The sequence below is a fragment of the Miniopterus natalensis genome, chromosome X (assembly GCF_054644295.1).
Source record: "Miniopterus natalensis isolate mMinNat1 chromosome X, mMinNat1.hap1, whole genome shotgun sequence".
In the NCBI taxonomy this organism is placed as follows: domain Eukaryota; kingdom Metazoa; phylum Chordata; class Mammalia; order Chiroptera; family Miniopteridae; genus Miniopterus; species Miniopterus natalensis.
Genome location: NC_142103.1, coordinates 24018283 through 24044511, shown reverse-complemented (window position 1 = coordinate 24044511; position 26229 = coordinate 24018283). Strand labels below are relative to the sequence as shown.

The following is a 26229-nucleotide window of genomic DNA, read 5'->3' as shown; positions in this document are numbered from 1 at the left end:
CCTTGCCACTTGTAGATTGTGAACGACATGGATACATGTATTTGCCTCTGATCTATTTACCAATGTATCATAAACACCTAGAACAGTGTTTGCCACAGAGTGGGCACTCAGTAAATATATATCAAATAAACTGATATATAGGCTTCTCTAACTACACTTTTAAGTAGGGAATGTTGTCCCTTAGTGCTAACTTCTTTAGAACCCATCTAAAGAAGGTAGATGAGTAATTTTTTTTTAATTATGGTCTTCTCTAGGTGACAAAGGTGACACCTGCTTCAACTGTATTGGAACTGGTATTTCAGGGCCTCCTGGTCATCCTGGTTTACCAGGTGTTCCAGGTCCTCCAGGTAAACCATCCTGCCTCTGGGCAACATTTAAAAATATTTCTTGCCTAGCTTTTAGTGAGCTTGTAGCTTTAGAATAATGGCAGTTTCTCATTTTATACCTAGTCATTTATATTCATAAATAAATATGAAGTTCCTATATCTTCTATGAAATAAGTTATGCTCTTGTTTCTAATACCTGAAGCTACTGGCAGTTTCTATTAAAACATTTTGACAATATTAGTCCTGGAAAAATACCTCCCTTATTTTCTATACAGTGAGTAAAATAACTTATATAGCATCAGGCTTTGTCTTCCAGAAAATTGGGGAAAAAGTTTACAATGCCTGGCCCCTGAGTATATTTTCCAGTGGCAGAGCTTCTGGTCATTGGGGATATGTCACTTGTCATGAAGGAATGGGATTTCTGCTGGAGATTGGTAACCAACAGCCAATATTCCTCTTTCTATATATAATTTCTTCTTCCCTGTTTCCAATCAAAACCATACATATTTGATATCCATCAGACCCACAAGTCTTTTACTCAACTTCCTCTTGGGATATCTCAATATTATACTATCTTGAAATAAAATTTTTGTCTGTGTCAGGGCTTAGAGTAGACACCAGATCTCTTACCTTTCTGTCTAGTGTATCTGCCAAGGAAACCAATTCATTTGGCACTTGGAAAGTCTTATAGCTACCTCTGAAAGTTAATAATCTAGCCTCGTACCTTCAGTATAGTGGTTCTCAAACTTGGGAGTGCATCAGAATTACCTGAAGGGCTTGTTAAAACCCAGATTGCTGGGTCCCGCCCCCAAATTTTCTGATTCTGTAGATCTGGTGTGAGGGTCCAATAATTAGCATTTCTAATTAGTGCTCAGGTGATACTGATGCAGCTGGTTCAGGGACCCATTTAGGGAATGGCTGCTTTAGTAATATTTCCTCTAGTCATTGAATACCAAAAGCTTCTCATAAACCAATTTTTGGGCATGACAAACCAAAGAAAGGACTGATAAGAGCCTAGGAATATGGTTTAAGTAAGAACAAAGAAATATATGCTGACTTTGAACTTACCTCCTTCTCCCCTTGACAATGGGATAGTTAAAGGAGCCTCTGTACATAATACTTGGTAGCTGTGAGCTTCTAAGAGGATTTGGAGTTGGAAATACCTGAGAATACAATATTGTATGTAACATGAAATGTTAGATTTACCCACAAGGGAGGGTGGTTTCTTCATGTTGAGAGCATAAAATCAGAAAACAAAAATGTGACCCATTAAATAAAATTGAATGGGGTTCTTATTTTAAAACTTGACTTCCTGACCTGCTGATTTTTATCTGCTTTGTAAGTGGTTAAACTTCAAAGCTCACATTATTTTGTGTGTGTGTTTGTGTGTGTGTGTGTGTCTTAGGATCTCTTGGTTTTCCTGGACACAAGGGTGAAAAAGGACAGGCTGGTGCAACTGGTCCCAAAGGATTAAGAGTAAGTTTTGAGTATATTATAGAACAAATTAAGTTAAAGAAATCCATTTACACTTTGATTTTCACTTGTGAAAATATATTAAATAAATTTAGTTTTTCTATTAAATTGTGATTTATTTCATTCCTTGACTCTCCCTGACTAATATGGCTCTCTTGATTCATAGATTTATACACTAAACTGCAGAAAGGAAAGTTTTAGAAAAAAAGAGACTTTCTCTTTCATCCCCCCCCCCCCCCCTTGTTTTTCCTCCCTTCAGGGCATACCGGGAGCTCCAGGTGCTCCAGGCTTTCCTGGACCTAAAGGTGAACCTGGTGATATCATCACTTTTCCAGGAATGAAGGGTGAAAAAGGAGAGTTGGGTTTCCCTGGATCTCCAGGTCTCCCTGGTTTACCTGGCACCCCTGGACAAGATGGATTACCAGGGCTACCTGGCCCCAAAGGAGAACCTGTGAGTTGGTTTGATATTCTTGGTTTTATAATGTCAAATTGTTACTTAGGGATGTTGCCTAGGGTGTGTCTGTTGCTGACATGAACACCTAATCAAGGCTTAAAAGAAAATGATTAATATATAGAAATGGTACTATGTAGGGCTTCTTTACCACTCTTTTCTCTCAGATGTTTTAGCAATTCCTTATTTTTAACCTATTTCTATATTAAGTAATATTGGCTATGAAGAGGTGGGCAGAAGGTTAAGATGCTTGTGAGTCAATGTGAGGTTCCCCTTCTCTTGCCCCACATATCCTTGTCTGGGTTTATTTAGATCTAATGGAAGAAGTCTAATTTGCTTTTTATATATAATAAGCTTAGAGATTAGTGTGAGTAGATAGCCATATTAAATGTCCTCTGGAGCCAAAATGTTGATCATAAATGAACAGTCTTATTTTGTGTACTACACATAGCCCAGAATATTTAGATGGAAAGTGATATTTATATAAAATATTAGCTAGGCTGTAAGCTTCTTGACTTATACTAGAATTTAAACTTCAATAGGACAAAGATTTTGTCTATTTTTATTGCTTGTATCACCAGCACCTGGTACATAGCCAGAACTCAAAAATATTTATTGAAGGAATGAATAAGTGGAGTGATCACACATACCATTCCATAATAACACACACTTATATAGCTAGTAAGAACTATTTATGGCTATATCATTTGTCTAGTTGTATTCAGTAATCCAACCTACAGAGAGCTGTTATATCTATGTTTCTATATTAAACTTTTCCCTTTTCAGGGTGGAATTGCTTTTAAGGGTGAAAGAGGTCCCCCTGGGAACCCAGGTTTGCCAGGTCTCCCAGGGAATAGGGGGCCTGTGGGCCCTCTTGGTATTGGCCCTCCAGGCCCAGTAGGTGAAAAAGGCATACAAGGTGTGGCAGGAAATCCAGGCCAGCCAGGACTACCAGGTGAGTTTACTACAGTTGTTTTGCTTTTTTATTGCTTAAAAGCAGAAATGTATTAATGTTTGGCCACTCTTGACTTCCCTTCATGAGAGATGTGTTTCCCTGGACATTTATATTTGGGCTTTTCAGACCTCCTTAGCAAGGGAACACAATATGTGTGTGTGTTTTTATGGGACATTCTTCTTTAAATTTTTTTCCGAATATCTTCATTTTTATTGTTTTTGTTGTTTTGAAGTACATGACACATAATGTAAAGTTTAACAAATAACTATATTGGAAACACACATGTAAATACCACACAAATCAAGAAACAGAACATTGCCTAGAAACCCTCATCTTCCTCTCTGTCTTTTCTTGATCATAATCCCCTTTTATTTCTCCAAGAGCAACCACTCTCCTGACTTTTGCATAATTTCCTTCCATTTAACCCCAGTGTTATCACCTAGATATGCATTCCTAAACAAAGTATTTTAAGCTTCTTTTTGAACTTTATATTAATTGAATTGTAAGATAAGTATTCTTCATATTAACTTTGTGTATAGCTATAGTATATTCATTTTCATTGCTGTTTAGTATCCCATTGTGTGTGTGTGTGTGTGTGTGTGTCACAGTTGATTTATCCATTTCATTGTTAATGGGCAATTGGCTATTTTATAGTTCAGGCCTATTATGAAAAATGTTTCTGTGTACATTCTTGTATATATACCCTGGTATTACATGTCCACACACTTCTCTGGGGGCAAGCATCAGCAAACTACAGCCCATGTATTAAAACTGGCCAACCACTTTTTGTCATGAATGTAAGTTTTATTTGAACACAACCATTCACTATTGACTGTGGTTGCTTTTGCACTACAACTGCAATGTTGAGCAGTTGTCACAGAGACCATGGGGCCCACAAAACAAAATATTTACTGTCTGATCCTTCATAGAAAAACTGCCAGTACTTGGACTAGGGTGTTTATTTAAGATTAACATTTTCAAGGCATCAAGTAAATGTATCTTAAGTTTTACTAGATAATTTCAAACTATATTCAGAGCAGTTGTACCAATTTATATTTCCACCAGAAGTATTGGATATTTCTTATTCTTCTCCATCCTCATAAATATTTTGTATTGTCACACTTTTATATTTTTGCCTATCTGTTGAAATATGATATATCTCATGGCAGTTTTATTTTGCATTTCTCTGATTACATTAAAGATTAGCACCTTTTCATATGTTTACTGAACATTTTAATTTCCTTTTATCAAATGCCAATTTGAGTGTTTTGACCATTTTATTCTATTGGATTTCTTTTTCTTATTGACTTGCTGACTTAGAAGATTTTATATATGTATATGTATATGTATATGTATATGTATATGTATATGTATATGTATATGTATATGTATATGTATATGTATATGTATATGTATATGTATATGTATATGTATATGTATACACACACACACACACACAGGGGGTCCAAAAAATGTATCCACATTTTGATTATAAAGTCAGTGTTTATTAACATACAGTTCAATTTCAAAATTTATTTAAAAAAATCTACAGAAATGAATAATTTTTTTTGGTCAATGCCTGTTTTCAAACTGATGACCGTTCTGGTCCAGGTACTGCTGATAACATGAAGCAATGGAAGTGCAAACATCAAGAATCATTTTGTTTGGTATAGTGCACCTTCAATTCATCTACTGTTGCTGGTTTTGTACTATAAACTTTATCTTTTATGTATGCCCATAAGAAAAGTCCAGTGGCACTTTAGGGTACATTTTCTTTGTTCAAATCTTAGCCTGGCTTCACCCATTATTTCATATCAGTTAAACCTGAAAAGGAGTGAAAATTAAGTGTGTTATCAGCTGTTAAAGTGTGTATATATTTTTCAGAACACTCTCTCTCTCTCTCTCTCTCTCTCTCTCTCTCTCTCTCTCTCTCTATATATATATATATATATATATATATATATATATATATTGCATATACATATAGGGTAGATCAAAAGTAGGTTTATAGGTGTTCCTATGGAAAATAATACAATAATTGATAAAAATAATATAAGAATAAGCTCTGTTTCACATACAACTGTAAACCTTTTGCCCCACCCTGTATATTCTATGTATTAGTTCTTTGTTAGCTATTTATTTTGCAAAATTTTCACTCACTATGGATTGCCATTTTCACTCTCTGTATGGCATCTTTAATGGACAGAAATAAATTAGAATGTAGTCAAATTTATCAGTCTTTTATGTCATGGTTAGTGCTTTTTATTTCATGTTTAAGAAATTCTTCTTTGTCCTGAGCCTATTTTAAGTCCTTATTTCAATTAATGAGAAGTGGGTGGACTTGGACTTTGCACACATAAAATCTTAAGGCACCATTAGTTTACAAAAAGAAGTATTTTCCTTGTTTACTACAGTTTGATTTTTTGAGGTTCTTCTGATCTATATTTAAAAAATATTTTTATAGGTGCCATCTTTAATCATGAAATCTTTTTTAAATTAAATTTATTGGGGTGACATTGGTTAATAGGATAATATAGGTTTCAGATGTAGATTTCTATGATATAAGGTCTGTATATTACACTATGAAAGCTGTCATCTACTTTTTATTTTTGAAAATTTTTCCTTCTGTTTAGTATGTTTATTGAATACATAATATGGGATTGTTTTTCTTGTACATTTTTGTTAGATTGCATTTTCAAAAGATTACACTTTCTTTTTTCTTGTTTTTAATTAGAAGAGATCTTTAGTCCAAGAGAACAGTTATTCACCATTGATTCCCTTTTGTCCTTAGGTCCTAAAGGTGATCCAGGTCAGACCATAACCCAGCCAGGGAAGCCTGGCCTGCCTGGTATCCCAGGCAGAGATGGTGAAGTAGGTCTTCCAGGTATGCAAGGAATTTATTTGACCACATCTTCAATACCTATTGGCTTCTTCATATGAAATTTTCCCTTTCAAAAAACTGTTTCTTCTCTCCTTAGGTGACCCTGGACTCCCAGGCCAACCAGGCTTGCCTGGAATACCAGGTAGCAAAGGAGAACCAGGTATCCCTGGAATTGGGCTTCCTGGACCACCTGGTCCCAAAGGTATGTAGGAATGGGTAGCAGGCAGGGTAGGTTTGCTAGTTAGTATGACATTATTGTTTGACATAGTTCACTCAACAAATAAAATATATTAATTGTAACTTTTTTAATATACTGTAAAGAGTATAAGTAAAAAGTCACAGCATGCATGTGCTATAATATCATTTTTCTTTATCTAAAATAGCCCAGACAAGAAAATATCTAAATTACAAATATGCAAAAATTATATATAAGCTTAAAAAATCATAGTAATTATTATCTTTTGTGTTCACCATTGTATTTTCAGGGCTTAGAACAGTTCCTGGAACATAGTAAGCACTCAATAAATATTTGTTAAATGAATGGATTGTACTAAACAGAAAACATATTTATTGCACATATGTAATCAATGTTTTATTCTAAATCATATTCTCTTAATTTCTTGAAATTTTTAAAAGTTGTTGCTTCAGTTCTGCTTTATTCCTCACAAAATTTCTTCTCATGAATGACAGAGAATAGTGCTTTGTCTGAGAATAGTGCTAAACAGGTCCTTAATCATTTATACTAAATGACTTAGAAAGAGTCAAATTTGATTTTTTTGTGTATATATGTGTTTAATATCTGCAATTATTTTTAACTCATTACCAGAATTATATGGTAGACCTTTTATATACTATATCCAGATATAAGCAGAAGAAAATATTTTCTGCGTTTTTCTGTGAGATTCATTCCTTATACTCAGTTTTGCCTCATAATAGCCCTTATTCCCCTTTAGAAAAGCATATCTTCTACACACATTAGCCCTGTATGAAAATGGTAAGGTAGTTGAGAGGGAATATAAAGTAATGCCTGATACTAAGTAGTCATCTAAAATGTCATTGTGGTTTTAACATTGTACTGTAGTCACTAAGCATGATCAGATAGGGTAAAAGTCTTTGTTTGGGAGTTAGGTATCTTTCTTAAAGTGTCTTCTATTTGGAGATTTAAAATGACGTATCACTTTACAGGTTTTCCTGGAATTCCAGGACCTCCAGGAGCACCTGGGACACCTGGAAGAATGGGTCTAGAAGGCCCTTCTGGGCCACCAGGCTCTCCAGGGCCAAAGGTCTGGGACATTTGAATTTATTCTATCCCCCTTCCTTATTTCCCCTATCTTCCTTAGCCTTAGCTTTCTATTTTGACTTATGTATTGTCTCAAGCCTTCACCATATAAATAAAGTTAACTGATTATATTTTCATTTAAAATTATTTAACTCAAAACAGTCTCTAATAGTTCAAGAGGTCATATTTGAAGAAAAAAAAAAAAAGAAAAAAAGAAAAAAGTTTTTGAACCCGCTTTACAGTGACCTATTATTTGATAAGATAAGAGATTATAAATGAAAAAAATATAATCAGCTCCCCCCTGTGCTTCTCTGTAGTATCACCATCCGTTTTATGTATGTTCATGCCTGCCTGTGATGATTGGTTTAAATGCTGTTGAATATCATGTCAAGAACTGTCCCTCTATCCAATGCCATACCAAATACATGCTGCAAATCACTGCTATCAACTTTTAATGATGATGATAAATGTATTTTAATTACTTTCCATTCCTTTTATTATATCTTAGCCAATTTAAAATTTTCTTCAGTCAACCCTCAGCAAACTGTTGTGCTATGTAATCATCCTGACTGTCCCTCCATTTTTTGTGATTAATTAATTTAAACTTTCTGTGTTTTCATCATTATAACTTTTTTCCAATGGGAAGAACAATTGACCATGACCCCAGCACTCATGAGAAGCAGCTTCTTTATTGATTAATTGCTTTTATTTTATTGTAAAACTTTTCAAATGAACACAAAAGTAGAAAGAATAATACAATGAACTTTAACATAGCCATTACTCAGATTCCAAATTACCAAAATTTTATCGTATTTACTTTATCTATTCCCTCTTTCTTTGCTAAAGTACTTTAACACAAATCTCAAAATGGTCTCATTTCACCTAAAATACTCCAGTATTCATCCCTAAATAAGTGGACAATTGATACAAAAACCACAATGCTATTACCATATTTAGTCAAATTAAAAATAATTATCTAGCCTTGGCCAGTGTGCTCAGTGGTTAGAGCTTTGGCCCATGCACTGAAGGGTCACAGGTTTGATTCCCACCAAGGGAACATACCTGGGTTGCAATTTAGATCCTTGGCTCCAGTCAGGGCACATGCAGGAGACAACAAATTGATGTGTCTCTCCCACATTGATGTTTCTTTCTCTCTCTCCCTCTGTCTCCCTCCCTCTCTCCTCCCTCCATCCCTCCCTCCCTCCCTTCTACTCTCTTTAAAAATCAGTAGAAAAAATATCCTCAGGTGAGGATTAACAACAACAACAAAAATATTTCCTCACTTGGATTTAATCTCATGCTCTCTTAGTTATCTCTTTCTTGTCCTGAAACCAGTCCAAATCATTTAATTTGTTTTACTAAGCCCCATTTCCCATCCTTCCAGATGTTCTCTCCAACATACCAATTACTTTCAATTTAATTACTCTACTTCCTCACCCATGGGGAGCGGGAGTATTACCTTATATTTTCTGTTTTAAATTCCCTCTGGTAAACAGTCAATACTGAGAAAGTCATAGGAGTTTTTGTTGTGTTTTGTCATGTGTATGCCCTAGGGAGAGCCAGGATTTGGGCTACCTGGGCCACCTGGCCCTCCAGGACTACCAGGTTTCAAAGGAACACTTGGTCCAAAAGGGGATCGTGGTTTCCCAGGACCTCCAGGTCCTCCAGGACACACTGGATTGAATGGGCTACCTGGACCAAAAGGTATGAAGGCTGTTGATACTTCTCAATTTGTTTTTAACTTTTATAGATATTGAAACTTTTGGGAAAGTTTATAGGTGATAAGTCCAATTAACTGAAAAGTCTATGCTGCTACTCTGTCAAATGCTTTTGACAAATCATATATGTGTAAAAGTAACATTGAGAAGCCTTCCTTTTACCCCATCTCCAGCCACTCTGTTTCCCCCCATTCCATATGTAACCATTCTTTAGTTACTTATTTAGTTACTTCTACTGTTTCTTCAGTCAAATACAAACCAATAAAAAATATATTTTTTATTTCCTAGCTTTCTCAAAAGATAGTATACTACCTTTTGACTTTTTGCACTTATTTTACTTAAATTATATACTAGATATCACTCTGTGTCAGTACATGTAGATCTTGATATTTTTAAAAATAGCTGCCTAATGTTGAATTGCTTCGGTATATCATAGTTTATTCTATCAGTTACTAGTTGCTAGATTGTTGCGTTGTGTAGGGTTTTTTTGACAATTTTTTTCTTATTAGAATTAATACAACAGTGAATAATCTTGCATGCATGTTATTTCATATGGGTACCAGTATAATAGCAGAGTAGAGTAAATAAAAATGGATTTTCTGAATTGAAGGGTAAATGAATCTCTAGATATTGTTATATTCCTCTCTATTTGCACCATTTTACACTCCCAGCAGCAAAGTATGAGTGTGCTTGTTTCCCCACAGTCTTGATAAGAATGTTGACAAACTCTTGGATTTTTGCCAGCCTGATAGGAATAAGTAGGTATTTAAGTATAGTCTTTTAAACATTTTATTGTGAAAATTTTCAAACACAGAAAAAATTAATTGTACAGTGAAAACATATATATCCACCACCTAGATTCTACAATTAACATTTATCTCTTTGCCATTTATTTTTTAAATTTCTATATACAGCATTGTAGAATTTTACAGTGACTACTATATACTCATCATTGATATTCTACTGTCAACATTTTATTATATATGATTGGGCACATATCTATCCAGTTCTTTCTCCATTCATTGACTTGTTTTTTGATGCATGTCAACATAAATTGAAACAGTGGCATACTTCTTTCTAATTACTTCGGCATACATGCCATAACTACAATTGTATGGTTGTTCTTTCTGTTTTATATAAATTTCACATTAAATGAAATCCACAAATCTTAAGGGTACATTTGCTGGATTTTGACAAACACCTGTGTAACCAAATCCTTATAAAGATATAATCTCAGCCTGGCTGGGGTAGCTTAGTGGTTGAGCATTGACCCATGCACCAAGAGGTCACCAGTTAGATTCCCAGTCAGGGCTCATGCCTGGGGGAGTGCTGGAGCCAGCTGATAGATATTTCTCTCTCACTGATGTTTCTATCTCTCTATCCATCTCCCTTCCTCTCTCTCTAAAAATCAATAAAAATATTTTCAAAAGATATAATCCCATACATTTTTTTGCCCTTTTCTCAGTCTCTACCCCAAGATCCACAGTGTCAACTATATTGTAATGACTTTTTTATCATAAATTAATTCTACTGCTTCTAGAACTTCATATGGAGTCATACAGTATGTAATTTCTTTGCAACGTTTCTTTCACTTAGAATATTGTTTTTAAGATCCATTCATGTTATAGAGTTTATTAGTAGTTCTTTATTTTTTATTATTAAGTACTTTATTTATAAAAATACTGAAGTTTCTTTAGCCATTCTCTGTTGATGGGCATGTGTATCAAGTTTTTGACTATTGTGAGTAAAGCTGTTAAGACTTCACTTTTACCAGGCTTTTTATGGATATGTGCTTTCATTTTGCTTGGGCAAATTTCTAAGAATAGAATTGTTGTGACATAAGATAGATGTATGTTGGTTGTATAAAAAAGTGCTGGACTTTTTTTTCCAAAATGGTACCATTTTAAACTCAAACCAATATGGTACGAAAGTTTAAATTGTTCACCATTCTCTCCAACATTTAGTGTTATCATTCTTTTCATTTTTGAATTTTGGTAGGTGTGTTGCTAATATATTTTGGGTTAGCTTGCATTTCCCTAATGCCTAATGATGTTGCGCTCTTTTACATGTACTTATTCATAATATACACATCCATATTATTTCCCATTTTAAAATATAAGTTGTTTCTCTTTGTATTAAGTTGGAAATGATCTTTATATATCTTGCATACTGGTCTTTTGTCAAGTATATGTTTAGGAGTATTTTATCCCTATCTGACTTGCCTATTCATTTTCTTTTTGTATTTGGGGAGAATTTTTAATTTAAAATATATATATATCTTTATTGATTTCAGAGAGAGAAAGAGAGAGATAGAAATATCAATGATGAGAGAGTCATTGATTGGCTGCCTCTTGCATGCCCCCTGCTGAGGATCGAGCACTCAATCTGACATGTGCCCTGAACAGGAATCCAACTACGTCTCCTGGATCCTAGGTCGATGCTCAACTGCTGAACCATGCCAGGCTGGGCTGGGGAGAATTTTTTAAAGAGTGTATTGAGCCAATCTGATGGCAAATGCCAGAGAGCAAGCTCTCAAATGCTCCTGTCTATTCATTTTCTTATTAGTATATTTTGATAAACAAAAGTTTTAATTTTATTGATGTTTCACTTATCCATTTTTTTCTTTATGATTATTATTTACTTTTTTTGTCTAATAAACCTTTCCCTGCCTCAAAGTTGCAAGGATATTCTATATTTTATGTTGTAAGTTTTATAGTTTTAGCTTTTATGTTTAAGATTATCAACCATCTCAAATAATTTTTATTCAGTCTCATTTACTTAAAAGAGCTCCCTCCCAATTGGATTACTTTGCTATCTGTGTCAAAAATCAGATGATTATATATGTGTGGGTCTATTTCTGTGCTATAAATTCTACTTATCTATTTTACTATCCTTAAGTCAGTATAAACAGTTTATATTACAATGGCTTTATAGTCAGACTGAATGCCAGGTAATGTAAGTCCTTCGATATGATTCTTCTTTTTTTAAAAATTTCTTTGGATATACTAGGTCCTTTGCTTTTACTATCAGGGTAGTTTAAATTTTTATTTCCAGTATTATGAGTGAAACTGACTACCTTTTAATGGGTTTAAAGGGCATATATATTTTTTCTTATAAACTGCTGATGTCCTTTGCTCATTTCTCTATTGGTTTCTTCTACCCACTTGATTTTGATTCTCCTAATTATGTATAGGAATGGAATTAGCCTAGCTGTTTTGGCAGTTGTTTATTCCTCTCTGGTTAGCAAGGAATTGGACTCTCCTGGCTAATGTTTTGGCTTCCAGAGAGTGATCTGTACAACTTCAAGCTTCCGAAACATGTTGGATTGATTCCCATTAAAGCAACAGGACAGCATTGCCCAATTTAACCATGGTAGATTCTGCCCCCCAAAGCCTCAAACTAACCCAGTACAAATTCTCCTTAGATAAGAGCTCTGTCTTCAAGCAAACAATTTAGGCCATCTGTAAATGGTAACATTCATAGTTACAGGTAGTGTTTCCCACCAATTACTTCCCCCAACTTAGATCCGTGACCATAAAAATTGCAGATAGAGACATTCCAAATGATAAGCTATGTAGATAGCAGTTTCTATGGAAATTACTCATTCACTATATTTTGTTTATAAAATGTCCTTGAGACAGGGATTGGGAAGAAATGTGGTGAAGCCTATTTTAAACAACTGCTCAACAAACATTTGATTGACTTTGAAAATAAGTAAAGAATCCTCATATCCTAATAGGAGTCATTCTCAAATATTAAATCCCAGTATAGTTCCTAAGATTCTAGAAGAAAAAGAATTTGGGATTTTCTGCCATGTAATGCCTTCATTTTCAAACGTTTATTATATTCTTATTCTGTGCCAGGTACTACTTGAATCACTAGAAACACAAAGGCATAGACTCTGCTCTTGAATCTCAGAGAATGCTCTCTATTGTAATAAAATCGAGGCGGTATCACTGTGATAGTCATCATTTCAATGAGAAGTTTTATTAATTTGTGCCATTAATGTTTTGGATCACTATACCACAGTCAAACCTCAGCAAGCAGATCACAATAAAAGTTCACTTACCAGACACACGTTATACTAGTGGCTGGCTATTAGAACTCAGTAACTACACTATAGGAGAGATTGAGGCAGGACTTTTAAAGTGACTTAGTGATCAATAATAAATTAATAAAGCTAATACCCATAAGGAAAGAACTATATGAGAAAGAAAATGTGCTTAAGATTGAACATCAGAGTCAGATTAAACAAAAAATTGAAAAGAAGATGACTTTGGAAGTATTCAATTCAGTTTATATGTTACTTTTGTTCAGGGCTTTATCTAAGGTGCCTTGGTAGGCTTCATTTAGGAAGTGACACTGGAACAGAATCTTTTTTTTTTTTTTAATATACCTTTATTGATTTCAGAGAGAGGAAGGGAGAGGGAGAGAGAGAGATAGAAACATCAATGATGAGAGAGTCGTCATTGATCAGCTACCTCCTGCATGCCCTGACTGGGCATGGAGCCCGCAACCCAGGCATGTGCCCTGACCAGGAATTGAGCCGTGATCTCCTGGATCCTAGGCTGATGCTGAACAGCTGAGCCACACTCAGCCAGGCTAAACTGAATCTTTAGGGAAGAATGTTCCAGGTAGCTGGAATAATATGCAAAAGTATCATTGTGATAAATAAAATGATGCATTTGGAAATATTGATAGAAATTAAAAATAAAATATACATTGCAAAAACCTATATCATATCTAGAAATTAATATGAAAAATGTGCCTAATGTGTATTTGTGAAAAAAAAATAAATTCTATGAGAAACATGAAAAGGGGCAGAATTAACTCAGTGATAAATTATATGTATGCATAAGAAGACTCAATGATGTCAACTCTCCCCAAATTTTTCTGTAAATATAATGCATTTTCCTTTTTTTCTTTTTCTTTAAATATCTTTATTGATTTCGGAGAGAAGAAGGGAGATGGAGAGAGAGAGAGAGAGAGAAACATCAATGATGAGAGAGTCATCATTGATCGGCTGCCTCCTGCACGGCCCCTGCTGGGGATGGAGCCTGCAACCCAGGCATGTGCCCTGACCGGGAATCGAAACTTGATCTCCTGGATCTTAGGCTGATGCTCAACTGATGAGCCATGCCCGGCTGGGCTATAATGGATTTTTAATGAAAATTCAAGTAGGAATGTTTGGGAGCACTTGGCATATGGATTCTGAAACTTAATGTTTATCAAACATATAATAAAATCTATTACAAAATCATTGTAATTAAAACATTGTGAACCAGTACTGGAACAGACAAGTAGATCAGTATAATAGAGTTCAGAAACATACTCATGCATATATAGAAACTTGGTCTTTAACAGAAATGCCATCATTATTCAATGGGGAAATAATAGATGCTTTAAAAGTTGGTAATTGAGTAAGTGATCTCAAATAATCCCCAATGCACAATATATAAAAAGGAATTAAAATAGTAAATATTAAAAGTAATTTTTTTTTAATCATGAGAATATTTGAAAGACCAGGAAAGATAGTTTTTTGTGGCACCTTAATATTATACAATTTTATCAGCTCACTCTTTTAAAAAAATATGTTTTTATTAATTTTAAGGAGAGAGGAAGGAAGAGGGAGAGAGAGAAACATTGATGTGTGAGAGAAATGTCTATCGGTTGCCTCCAGTACACATCCTGATGAGGAACCAAACCCACAGCCTGGGCATGTGCCCTGGCTGGGAATCAAATCAGTGACCTTTCAATGCACAGGTCAATGCTCAACCAACTGAGGCACACCAGCCAGGGCTGGCAGCTCTCCTTTTTTTTTTTTTTTTTTTTTTAAGATATCTTTATTGATTTCAGAGGGAGGAAAGGAGATGAAGAGAGAAATATGTAAATATCAATGATGAGAGAGTTGTCATTGATTGGCTGCCTCCTGCATGTCCCTAACTGGGGATTAAGCCCACAACCCGGGCATGTGCCCTGACCGGGAATCGAACCTTGATCTCCAGGACCCTAGATCGATGCTCAACCACTAAGCCATGCCTGGCTGGGCTGGCAGCTCTCCTTAATAAAGAGAATATAAAATTATAGATAGGAAATTGGGATATTGTAATGCCTAATATCAGGCGGCCTACAATCCAAATAAACTTTTTGTGCTCATCCAACTACCATGAGCCATACTTGGCATTGCCTTCATGTAGAAGGATACATGGATATGATTAACAGTATTCTAACAGGGAAATGTCATGAGTTTCTCTCCAGCATAACCCCTCCACATTGACATTTGTAGAACGTTCCATTCAGCAAGAATAGAAAACACATTCTTTTTGAGTGCACATGGAAAATTCACCATGATAGACCATAATCTGGGCCATTAAACAAACTTTGGCAAATTAAAAATATTGAAATCATACAGTAGAGTCCCTTACCATTAGCAGATTTAACAAGAAATTAGTAATATAAAACTATCTGTAAAAACCCTGACAATTAAAAATTAAAAATGGGGTAAAAACCTGAATAGACACTTCTCCAGAGAGGACATACAGATAGCCAAGAGACATAGGAAAAAATGCTCAACGTTGCTAATCATCAGAGAGATGAAAATTAAAACCACAATGAAGTATTGCTTCACACTTGTCAGAATGACTACAATCAAGAAATCAACAAATGACATGTACTGGCGAGGCTATGGAGAAAAGGGGAAACCTGGTACACTGCTGGTGGGAATGCAAACTAGTGCAGTCACTATGGAAAACAGAATGGAGGTTCCTGAAACATTAAAAGCGGAACTGCCTTTTTACCCAGTGATCCCACTTCTAGGAATATATCCTAAGAATCAGAAAGAATATATGCACCCCTATGTTCATAGCAGCGCAATTTACAATAGCTAAGATCTGGAAACAGTCCAAGTGCCCATCAGTAGATGAGTGATAAAAATGTTGTGGTGTATTTACACCATGGAATATTATGCAGCTGTAAAGAGGAAAGATCTCTTACCCTTTGGGACAGTACGGATGGATGTGTAGAATATTATGCTAAGTGAAATAAGCCAGGCAGAGAAAGACAAATATCACATGATCTCACTTATATGTGGAATCTAAAGAACATAATAAACTTATGAGGCCAGCATTACCCTAGTATCAAAACTAAGTAAAGACATTATACGGGAAAAAAGCTATAGACCAATGTCTCTCATGAACATAGATGTAAAACTCGTCAAGAAAATATTAGCAAATCAAATCCAACAACAGACTTTTACAATTTGAGTTTTTACAAAGTTGCAAAGTCAATTTCAATAGAAAAATAAGTATTTTCAATGAAGGATGCTAAATCAATTGGGCATCTAATATGCGAAATAAAACTGTATTTCTTAAAGGTGACGTTGGACCAAATGGACAACCTGGGCCAATGGGACCTCCTGGACTACCAGGAATAGGTGTTCAGGGACCACCAGGGCCACCAGGGATTCCTGGACCAGTAGGCCAACCTGGTAAGATTGGAGTAAATGTGTATTTTGTAGTAGCACTGATTGTACAGATGTTACTTAGCTCATCAACAAAGTGTAACCTATGTAACAGTCTTCCAGAAAATAGATTTGAGAGGTAACATGTCTACTCGTATAATTAATCCATGATATTTCTCCTCACTGTTCATTTAAATTTGATCTATTAACAATAATGCTATTTAATAATTGCTGTATGTTATCACAGCATATAATTGTTGAGCTAGTCAGTGTCTTGGAATCACAGACTTAAGAACATCTAGTGCTGATTATTTAAGACCTGAGTAGCTAGATGTACAGTATTATTAGACCTTGTTATATAGAACCTCTAACATTTCTTAACACATGAGAACTAGAGCTAACATTCTGATAAAAAATTTGGGGCACTCTCATTTTTTTTTTTTTTAATAAAATGAGTTGAATTTTCTTCTCTTGTGCCCGTAAATCAGCAATAACTTTACAACTCATAAACACTCTAGACTCTTTTTTTTTTTTTTAAATCCTCACCTGAGGATATGTTTTTACTGATTTTTAGAGGGAGAGGAATGGAGAAAGAAACACAGATGTGAAAGGGAAACATCAATGGGTTACCTCCTGTATGTGCCCCAAAGGGGGATTGAACCTGCAACCTAGGTATGCGCCCTGGCCAGGAATTGAACCCACAATTTTTTGGTGTATGGGACTATGCTCCAACCAACTGAGCCACCTGGCCAGGGCTAAATTCTTTTTATATGGATATGCAAAAAGCTTTTTTCCACTGGTATCCTGCTGGAAAAACATATGGTTCCTCTACATTTGCGTGAGGGATTGCTTACTTGAGTTTGTGGATTCTGAGCCATCTGTTCATGTAAATTCTTTTTATCTTAATGTAGGCAGGCACAGTCAGGACAACTCTTGAACCAACATTATGTTATTGTAAAGCACTGTAATAATTCAGAAAATTAAAGCAAATATGGAACATTTAATCATTCCTTAATTCATTTGAACACATCAGATGACAAATACATAGTTCAGATGTACATACATTGACATCGAACAAAGGAAATATATTTTCTGACCTTAAGTGGCAATATTTTGTTAGTTATTATGCTAAAAATCTAGAAATGCCAATTAGCAATATAAAAAACCTGGAAAGTAAAGTTTACTTTCCTTTATGTCTTACTTAAATATTTATTTTATGGCACATTGTACCTTTCTTAAGACCCCTAACATGTCACTACTGTTTTTAAAATTAGAAAATTTACAGTGCAACTTTGAAGTAGGCTGTTAAAAAGCAGCTGCTTCAACACTCATGAAAAAACAAACATTCTAACTAGCATAACAGAGGGATCTTGAGAAAAAAAAGTTAATTTTTAGGATTGTTCATTATAGTCTTGACCTGCAGTTCCACAAAGATGGCTAAAATGAACTTATCATTTCTTGTGTTTTTTAATTTCTTTGTTTAAATTTCTAGGGGTAACACTGGTTAATAAAATTATATAGGTTTCAAGTGTACAATTCTATAATACCTCATCTGTATATTGCATTGTATATTTACCACCCATAGTCAAATCTCCTTCCATCACCATGTATTTGATCCCCTTTACCCTTTTCTACCTCCCCCTACTCCCTTCCCCTCTGGTAACCACCATACTGCTGTCTGTGTCTATGAGTATTTTTTGTTTGTTTGTCATGTTTATTTGTTGCTTTCAATTTTATATCCCACAGATGAGTGAAATTATATAGTTCTTGACATTTCTTTTATTTCCCCAAACTGCATGCGGCTTTGAAAGCATTTTGAATCTTAGATCACAGCTGAGCAAAAATAGACTACTTTTAATACCAATCTGAACAAAATAAAAATACATTTATACGATGTTTCATTTGTCTAATGCTCTCCTGCTCTTTTTAATTAATGGCTATATGGGTATATTGATTTATAAAGTCAGGGGGAAAAGTAATGGTGCTGAATTTAATCTCTTTCTTCTCTGAATATGGGTGTGGACAAAAGTAGATTTACAGTTGTGAGTACTCGTAATAGAGTTTATACTTGTATTATCATTTATTATATTTATTATTATTATAATTCACCTACTTTTGCCCCTGCTGCATGTACTTTGCCATAGAATTCAAGATCTTAACTAATATTCAACAAACAAGCGAAGTTAACAGCAACTGGCATGAAAATGTATAAAATGCATTTTTATTAATATAGAAATTTTCTCAAGTCACAATTTTTTGCCACAGAATAGGCCACATTTTATATTTGATAGGAGCCATATGTTCTCAAATTTTAAAGTAAATTTTATTAGATCACCAGGGGAGAATATTACCTTAATCCTTTCAAAAATATCCTAATTTCTATTCATCCAACTCAATAACAGAGTGATCAACAAGGTTATTACTAATATCTTGATACCTCTGCTTATACTGCATAGCTGAAATTCTAACTACCAATTTTTAAAATAAGTTTATTTAATATGCTTACTGTGTTTCATTTTGTAATAAAAAACTTAATGGAAAGTGTTTTGTATTGTCATCTCTCCAGAGTAAAATGTTCCCATTATGCTTTTCAGTCTTCTCTTTTGACTTGTTTTCTGCTATTATTTAATTAAGTTTTACTATTCATCATTCTCTTTTCCAAGGCAGGCTCTACAGTTTAATGCATGTTTATAAATTAAGAACCTGTTGAATATCAGCTCTTCATTTGACAGCAGGGAAATAAAAGAAAAAAATGCCAAGGGACAAAAAACAAAGTGCTTTTTCATTTCATGCATAAATAGAAGTTTTGGATTCTTGTTATTTGACTTGGCCATTAGCTAGAAGATTACTGCTGTAATGAATCTTTCTAGAGGTCACTTAAATATACTCAGTTCCATGCCTACAAATTTGTTATAGTGCTTGCCCAGTCTCAAGTTCATCACAACTAATGGGAATCAAAGAAACAAAGATTTATTAATGTCATTTTCATAGAGGAAGGAGAGTACATTACAGTTTTTAAATGTTATTGCCTATAAAAACCCCTGGGCTCTGTGTGTGTGTGTGTGTGTACGTGTGTAAACTTCTCACAGATAATGAATGTCTTTGAAATTTTCCTTTTTATCTATTAACTGGTTCCATTTGGCTACCAATAAATTTAGAGCACCTATACAGCCCTAATGTACTTACCCTCCATAGATATATCCATATAATTTCTGTTATTGTATTAGGAGATTCAGCAGGGCTTTTGAAGTTATCTGACTTTCTTAATCCTAATTATAGCAGAATGACTATTCCTGGCAGTATTCATAGAACAGATCAATGCTGTTAAAAGTACATCATAGTATTTTTTTTTTTACTACTACAAATAAGAACAATAAAGGAAGAAATGTTGCCTTGTACATGTAGGCTGTTTAATCATAGTCATCCACTAATAATTATTGAGTTCTCTGTCCCTAACCTGTTATGGTATAAAATCAAATTAATTTTTAAATTCTAACTAACCTTAGAAGCTTAAATTCCAAATGATTATTCAAAGCAATAGAAGACCAGAGATTAGCAAAAGTGTAAAGCTGATCATCTTCAAAGAGTATTACATTTTGTGAATATAAATATTTTATTTTGTCTCTATTAGCAAATACATTTGATTTCTAGAATATGCTATATCTAACCTAATATCTCAAATAAGTTTCTTTATGCATTACTAATATATTATAGTTACAAATCAATATCTAATAACTTATATTTGTAAACATTTTCATTCTAATCTTTACATGATTAGTTTTGTTTCCTAACCCAATGAATCATTTGTAACTTGCTTCTTCTTTGGGTTGCTCATCTTGCTGCTAAACTGTAACACTCTGCCTCTTGAACTTCAGATCTACTAGGTACTATAGTTTTTTCTCAAAAGTCTTATCTTAAAATTAAAGCTTTAAACATAAAAATCAAACAAGATTTCTTCAGACTTAAGTCTTTGGTTTCCTATTATTATTTTGTAGAATTGTTCTCTTGGAACATATTTCAAAGGACAAATAAGATATCTTGAAAACTCAGCTATTAACAATTACTTGGGCTATAACAACAAGCAATGATCCATATACTGCTACAGTAGTGCTCATTATTAGGTATCTCATCACACTTCACAAAAATAATAATATAAAATCTCTCTCCCTTTTATAGTACTATACTATAAAATGGCAGCATTGGAAACATCACCACTGTACAAATTAAAAGGAATTCTCTAATTTTCAAAGTGAATTTTATCATTTTAAGGACATGCTGGTATATAACATCAAACAGATCTTAAAATTCCAGCCTCTTGCTCTCTTATAAAAATAATTGCCTATGAATCTTCAACAATTAAATTATATCTTATTGTTGAAGGGTCACTTGGAATGGTCACCTGCTCAGCTCTCACCTTCCAGTCAGTTATGGCATATTCCCATTTAACAGACAAGAACCAAAAATGTTAAGTGACTCACTAAGTCACATAACTGATAAATATTGGAGTGGGAACCTGCACCATATTTGTAGTGTAATATTTTTCCTTACACATATTCTTTTTAACTGCCTTGTTTTTTGAAGTAGTTCTGTCTCCCAGAAACTTACTAAGATTATATATTTTTGCAGTGTCATATCTTTTCTTGTAAAATTCTGACTGGAATATTGAGAAACAAAACAACAACAAAATCTAATAATAAATTTTCAAACATATACAAAGCCAAAATAAAGTCAAAAAGATGTGTGTAACTGACTTACTCAGTAATCACTTTTATTGATTATAGAAATATATCCCAATAATTTATAATGCCTTAGAGCAGTGAAATCCAAGGGCCAGTGTTGAGTCATAAACTCTTTACCAGTCTACATTGGAATTAGATTCCAAAGAAATTATAAGTAAGCATTTAGAAACTTTTATTGCAATTTGACAGTGTAATTCTATTTGTTTAATATAATAACCAAAAGTTAAGCTTATACATTTTGTTTGTCTTTGGATTTTTATGATTTTTTTTTTAGTAATTTTGTTGTATTTTGTAAAAAATATTAGCCCATAATGGACCAGGAATTAAGAAAAGATTGATCTTTCACCAGAAATAATTTGAGAAATACTTTCTTAGAGAAATATACTTGAAAATCCTAGTTTGATTGTTAGGTCATTTTGTGTTCATAATTTCAAAAATATCACTAACATACTGTTAGGTTTGTTACATATCAGATTCCATCACTTGTTTGCTAGGAAAATAACCATATATTTCTCTTAAAATTACTTCAATACTCGTTGACATTGGTGTTGTCTTAACTAGGCTCGCCTGGGATACCAGGAGAGAAGGGGGACCCAGGGCCTCCTGGGTTTGATATTCCAGGACCCCCTGGTGAGAGAGGCAGTCCAGGGGTCCCTGGAGCACCTGGTCCTGTGGGACCCCCGGGATCACCAGGGCTTCCAGGAAAAGCAGGAACCCCTGGATTTCCAGGTAATTTGTTTAAAGTTTCTTTGGTTTGGATTCAGGAAATTAAAACTGATATGACTGTAGTATATTATCCTCTTGTACTTTTCTGGATTGACACTATTCCTTAATGAAAAATGTTGAAATGTCTTTGATTGCAGGGAACTGACTTTGTTATTTGCATTATACTTTCTCTGTGAGAATTCCAGTTAATCATTGCTATATAACAAATGGCCCCAAAATGTAATGGTTTAAATCAGCCATTTTATTTTGCTCAAGATTTTGCTGGTCAGGAATTATAAGATGGCTTAATGAGGTCACATGGCACCAGCTGGAGTGGTTGGGGGTGAAGGATTTACTTCCAAATGGCAATTCTTGGGACCTGAGTATTCCTTGGCCTTTTTACATGGTATCTCATTACCCATAGTGCCTCCTCACATGGGCTGGGCTCCTCATAACCCTTATTTTCAGGGCTGCTGATTTTCAAAGGAGAGAATTCCCCAAACCAGAAGTGAGTGTTAAAGAGCCCCAAGTGGAAGCTGCAAGACTCCTTATGACCTAACCTTGGAGTCATACAGTGTCAGTCAGGGGTAAACCACAGAGTCAGCCCAAATTCAAGGGGAGAAGGCTACACAGTGATGTGTATACTGAGACATGTTGTTCATTGGTGAGCCATCTTTGGAGACTGACTACCACAATGAGTCTTTATTCATGGCTATTGACAATAGTGGCCACTAAGGTTACAACAGTTGGAAAGGGGTAAAACTTAGTGCTTTCTCTCCAAATCTCAGTAGTTTTCCAGTTGGCATATTACAGCATATCTTTTATCTTTCCAAGGTCAAGGAAAGGTAAAAGTTACTTATTTTCTCCAAAGGTACCAAAGGTGAAATGGGTATGATGGGACCTCCAGGCCCACCAGGACCTTTGGGAATTCCTGGCAGGAGTGGTGTTCCTGGTCTCAAAGGTAATATTCAGAGTTTGCTGGCAGATGCATATGAGAGACAATTAAACATTGCTTTATTTCAATACAGAATATTTTTATTTGACTATTTAAAATGAGCAATAGTTACTTGTACTTTGTTTCTATGTGATATGGCATTTAAATAGGTCCTGTTTTCAATTTGGTGGCATGCTTAGTTTGGATACTTTGAAATATGGTAAATAATGAAATATAAGAATTAAATTTTGATTTTATTTACCTCTCTATAGTTGTCAAAGAATCCCAGAAGAAAGAGGGATTATCATGTGAGGGTAACAATATATGTGAGTTCGAGTTACTCATAGACAATAACCACAGTGCATAAGTGTTTAGGGTGACCAGTGGCTTACCCAAATATGGAGCATATGAATAATATTTATATGCATTGATCCTCTATGGATAAATCTGAAATGTTGTATCTTCCCCACACATGTTGGTTTTAGGTGATGATGGTTTGCAGGGTCAGCCAGGACTTCCTGGCCCTATAGGAGAAAAAGGTGGTAAAGGAGAACCTGGCCTTCCTGGCCCTCCTGGACCAATGGATCCAGATCTGCTGGGCTCAAAAGGCGAGAAGGGGGAGCCTGGTTTACCAGGTGAGTGAATGTAAATATGTTCATTAATGTATTCATTAATACATTTTCAGGTATATCTGAAGTTCAGTTTTTAATATCATGAAAAGTGACTTGTAGTTCTGGATTCACCAACGAAAGGTACTTAGGTGCATCAAATTTTTGTAATGAAAACTAATTTTCACTTGATTTTTACTATTTCACTGAACTAATTTTGTTTGAGTATTTTCTTTTCAGTTTATCCTTCACAAACTAGAAGGTTTTAAAGCAGACTTAGGCAGTCACCTTCAGGCCTTCCAAAAAGTATTATAGGGTGTAGTTGAGAGAAAAAGATAAATAGCCAGAATCACTTTGAAAACAGATTGCAGTGTTTGAGAAATTTGCTAGTCCCTAAATTTTTTCCTCCTGAAACCGAATGGGGATGAGTGGTACGTTGTTGCCCTACAATATTCTGATATCCATATCATGCTCGGCTTTTAAATGCAGTTCACTGTTATTCTACCTTGGCAGAATAAACAAGTACTGGACTATGAACAGTCAAGGTCAGACCTGGGGGAGGTCACTGAATGTAGATCTAGGGAGCAACTGTGTTTTTATAGTCATTTTATTAGAACCAAATAAAGTATGACGTACTATAACATTTTTTCAAAATAAAAATTTATTCTTTTTCTAAAAGTATAACATTCATAGCAATGCATCAGAAAATATGATTAAGTACAAATTAATAAAATGCTTACAATCCACTCTATATGGAATAGCCTTTCAAACAACAAGGAACTTGAAAACAAGCTTGGTCTATTTGTAGCTTGTATTAAAGTTTTTGGCTCTTTTTGTGTTGTAACCATTAATATTGTCAGTCCATGTGTCCATGTGAGTGTGTGTTTGGGTATATGGGTACACAGATGTTATAAATTTCCTTATGAGCAGGACTTGGTGGGGGTTTTATTCCTCAAAAATGTGTTTAAGGCATTACTATAATTTTGTGTATAGTCACAGACGATTCAGAGCCACCTAATTATTTATTATTTCCAAAATGCCCTATCTTTCTTGAATTACTCTTTGCAAGACGTCTCTTTCATTTTATGCCTTCTGTAGAATAGATAGTAAAGACTCTATACTTGCCTCTAATACAGGGTTATTAAAAATAGTTAGAGAATGTAAGAAATAGCCTAGAGATAATCTGCCCCAAATTCTTCATGTTACAGTGTAAGAGAATGAAGCCCAAAGAGGAAAGTGAGTTAATTGTTGAATGCTCTGAATTACTAATGGTAGCTAAATATAAAGTGGAGGATATTAGTATGAATTCAGTACTATTGGTTCATACTGTGTCTCAATATCACTGATTCCTGTATTTCTCATAGTTCAGAATATCAGTAGTTTGTTTTGCCAAATTAATTTAATGGATTAATGATATCAGACTAACTTGTCTCTCTTTTATTCATCCTTGGAAGGTATTCCTGGAGTTTCAGGGCCAAAAGGTTACCAGGGTTTGCCTGGAGACCCAGGGCAACCTGGACTGACTGGACAACCTGGATTGCCAGGACCACCAGGTAGGTATGATACACTATCTGTAGCAACTGGATAGGTGATCCTGAACCCTGAAAAATTAATTATGTATTTGATTTTGGATCTGGTCATGACAATATACTTGAGTAGCTACTGAGACATGGAGTTCTCCTTTAGCAAAAATGTTGCCATTTGGCCCAAGTATCAACAGACAAGATTTGTAGGGTGTTTTGAGTTGCTATTTTTTTTTTTTTTTTCCTTTTTGTGGTAGTAGCAGAGTTACACAGAATCAGAAGTATATCCAAGTAAGATGCTGGGTTTTATTTACATAAATTGCAGCATATGTAAATAAGACAATTATCTGGTAGGAGCCTGAAGAATTCACCTTTTTTAGCTCATTGCCTTCAGACAGGGTCAATTATTAAACCATGTTAAACATATAGTTTTAAAAATAGATGCTGATTCTATTTTTTAAAGTTTCAAGGGATGAAAATTTCACTACCTACCTTGGTAGTCAGTTACAGCATTAATCACCCTCTCACAGTCAACATGGTTTTTTTTCTTATCTCTAATAAAGCTCTTTCTTGCTGCTTTAAGCCATTTTCTTTTACTTGGTCCCCTAATGAATAAAGAGGATCTGGTCCATCTTTGCAAGAACCCTTGATGTCAGTTATTCTGCTTTAGACTCTGCACTACATTGCCTTGATGTAGTTGGAAAGGGAAATTATCTATCTTCCTTTCTATCCTTCACGTCTTCTGCTTTCTCTTCCTCAAGTTGGAAGTAATTGTGAAAGAAAATAAAATCTAAGAAAAAATGTTTAAGGCAACATTGGAGTCTTTAGAGCTCAAGTACCTAAGCTCTAGGAAGAATATGTAAGTAGAGCAGCCATGACTGTTGAAGATGAGAGTCCAGAACCTCTCACATAGTCAGAATCTAGATGGGAAAGCCATTTCTGAATACTTTAAAGTCAGACTCATTATATTGGATTCATCTATGATAAATTCAGTAAAGGGTAGTTATACACATACAACAAATAGGACTTCAGGTATTTGGAATAGTTTTATGGCAAGAAACAAGGTGTCCTGGTAAAAGTTTTGCATTTTAAAAATAAATTTGTATTAGGAGACCTCTATTACTGTGATTATAGTGTAATATGTTTCGAAGAAGATTTCTTAGATACCTCTTGACGGT

At 34.6% G+C, this 26229-nt stretch overlaps 1 protein-coding gene across 1 annotated transcript in view; it reads left to right on the top strand.

Moving 5' to 3' along the window:
• COL4A5 (collagen type IV alpha 5 chain) overlaps positions 1 to 26229 on the top strand; it is a 211507-nt gene that overhangs the window by 133486 nt on the left and 51792 nt on the right. The window contains exons 22-34 of the mRNA XM_087829355.1: positions 255 to 347; positions 1732 to 1802; positions 2059 to 2250; positions 3037 to 3205; positions 5997 to 6089; positions 6184 to 6288; positions 7272 to 7369; positions 8919 to 9069; positions 16456 to 16569; positions 21843 to 22010; positions 22858 to 22947; positions 23406 to 23555; positions 24983 to 25081. Coding sequence (XP_087685481.1) covers positions 255 to 347; positions 1732 to 1802; positions 2059 to 2250; positions 3037 to 3205; positions 5997 to 6089; positions 6184 to 6288; positions 7272 to 7369; positions 8919 to 9069; positions 16456 to 16569; positions 21843 to 22010; positions 22858 to 22947; positions 23406 to 23555; positions 24983 to 25081 — 1593 coding nt within the window. The remainder of the gene's footprint in view (positions 1 to 254; positions 348 to 1731; positions 1803 to 2058; positions 2251 to 3036; positions 3206 to 5996; positions 6090 to 6183; positions 6289 to 7271; positions 7370 to 8918; positions 9070 to 16455; positions 16570 to 21842; positions 22011 to 22857; positions 22948 to 23405; positions 23556 to 24982; positions 25082 to 26229) is intronic.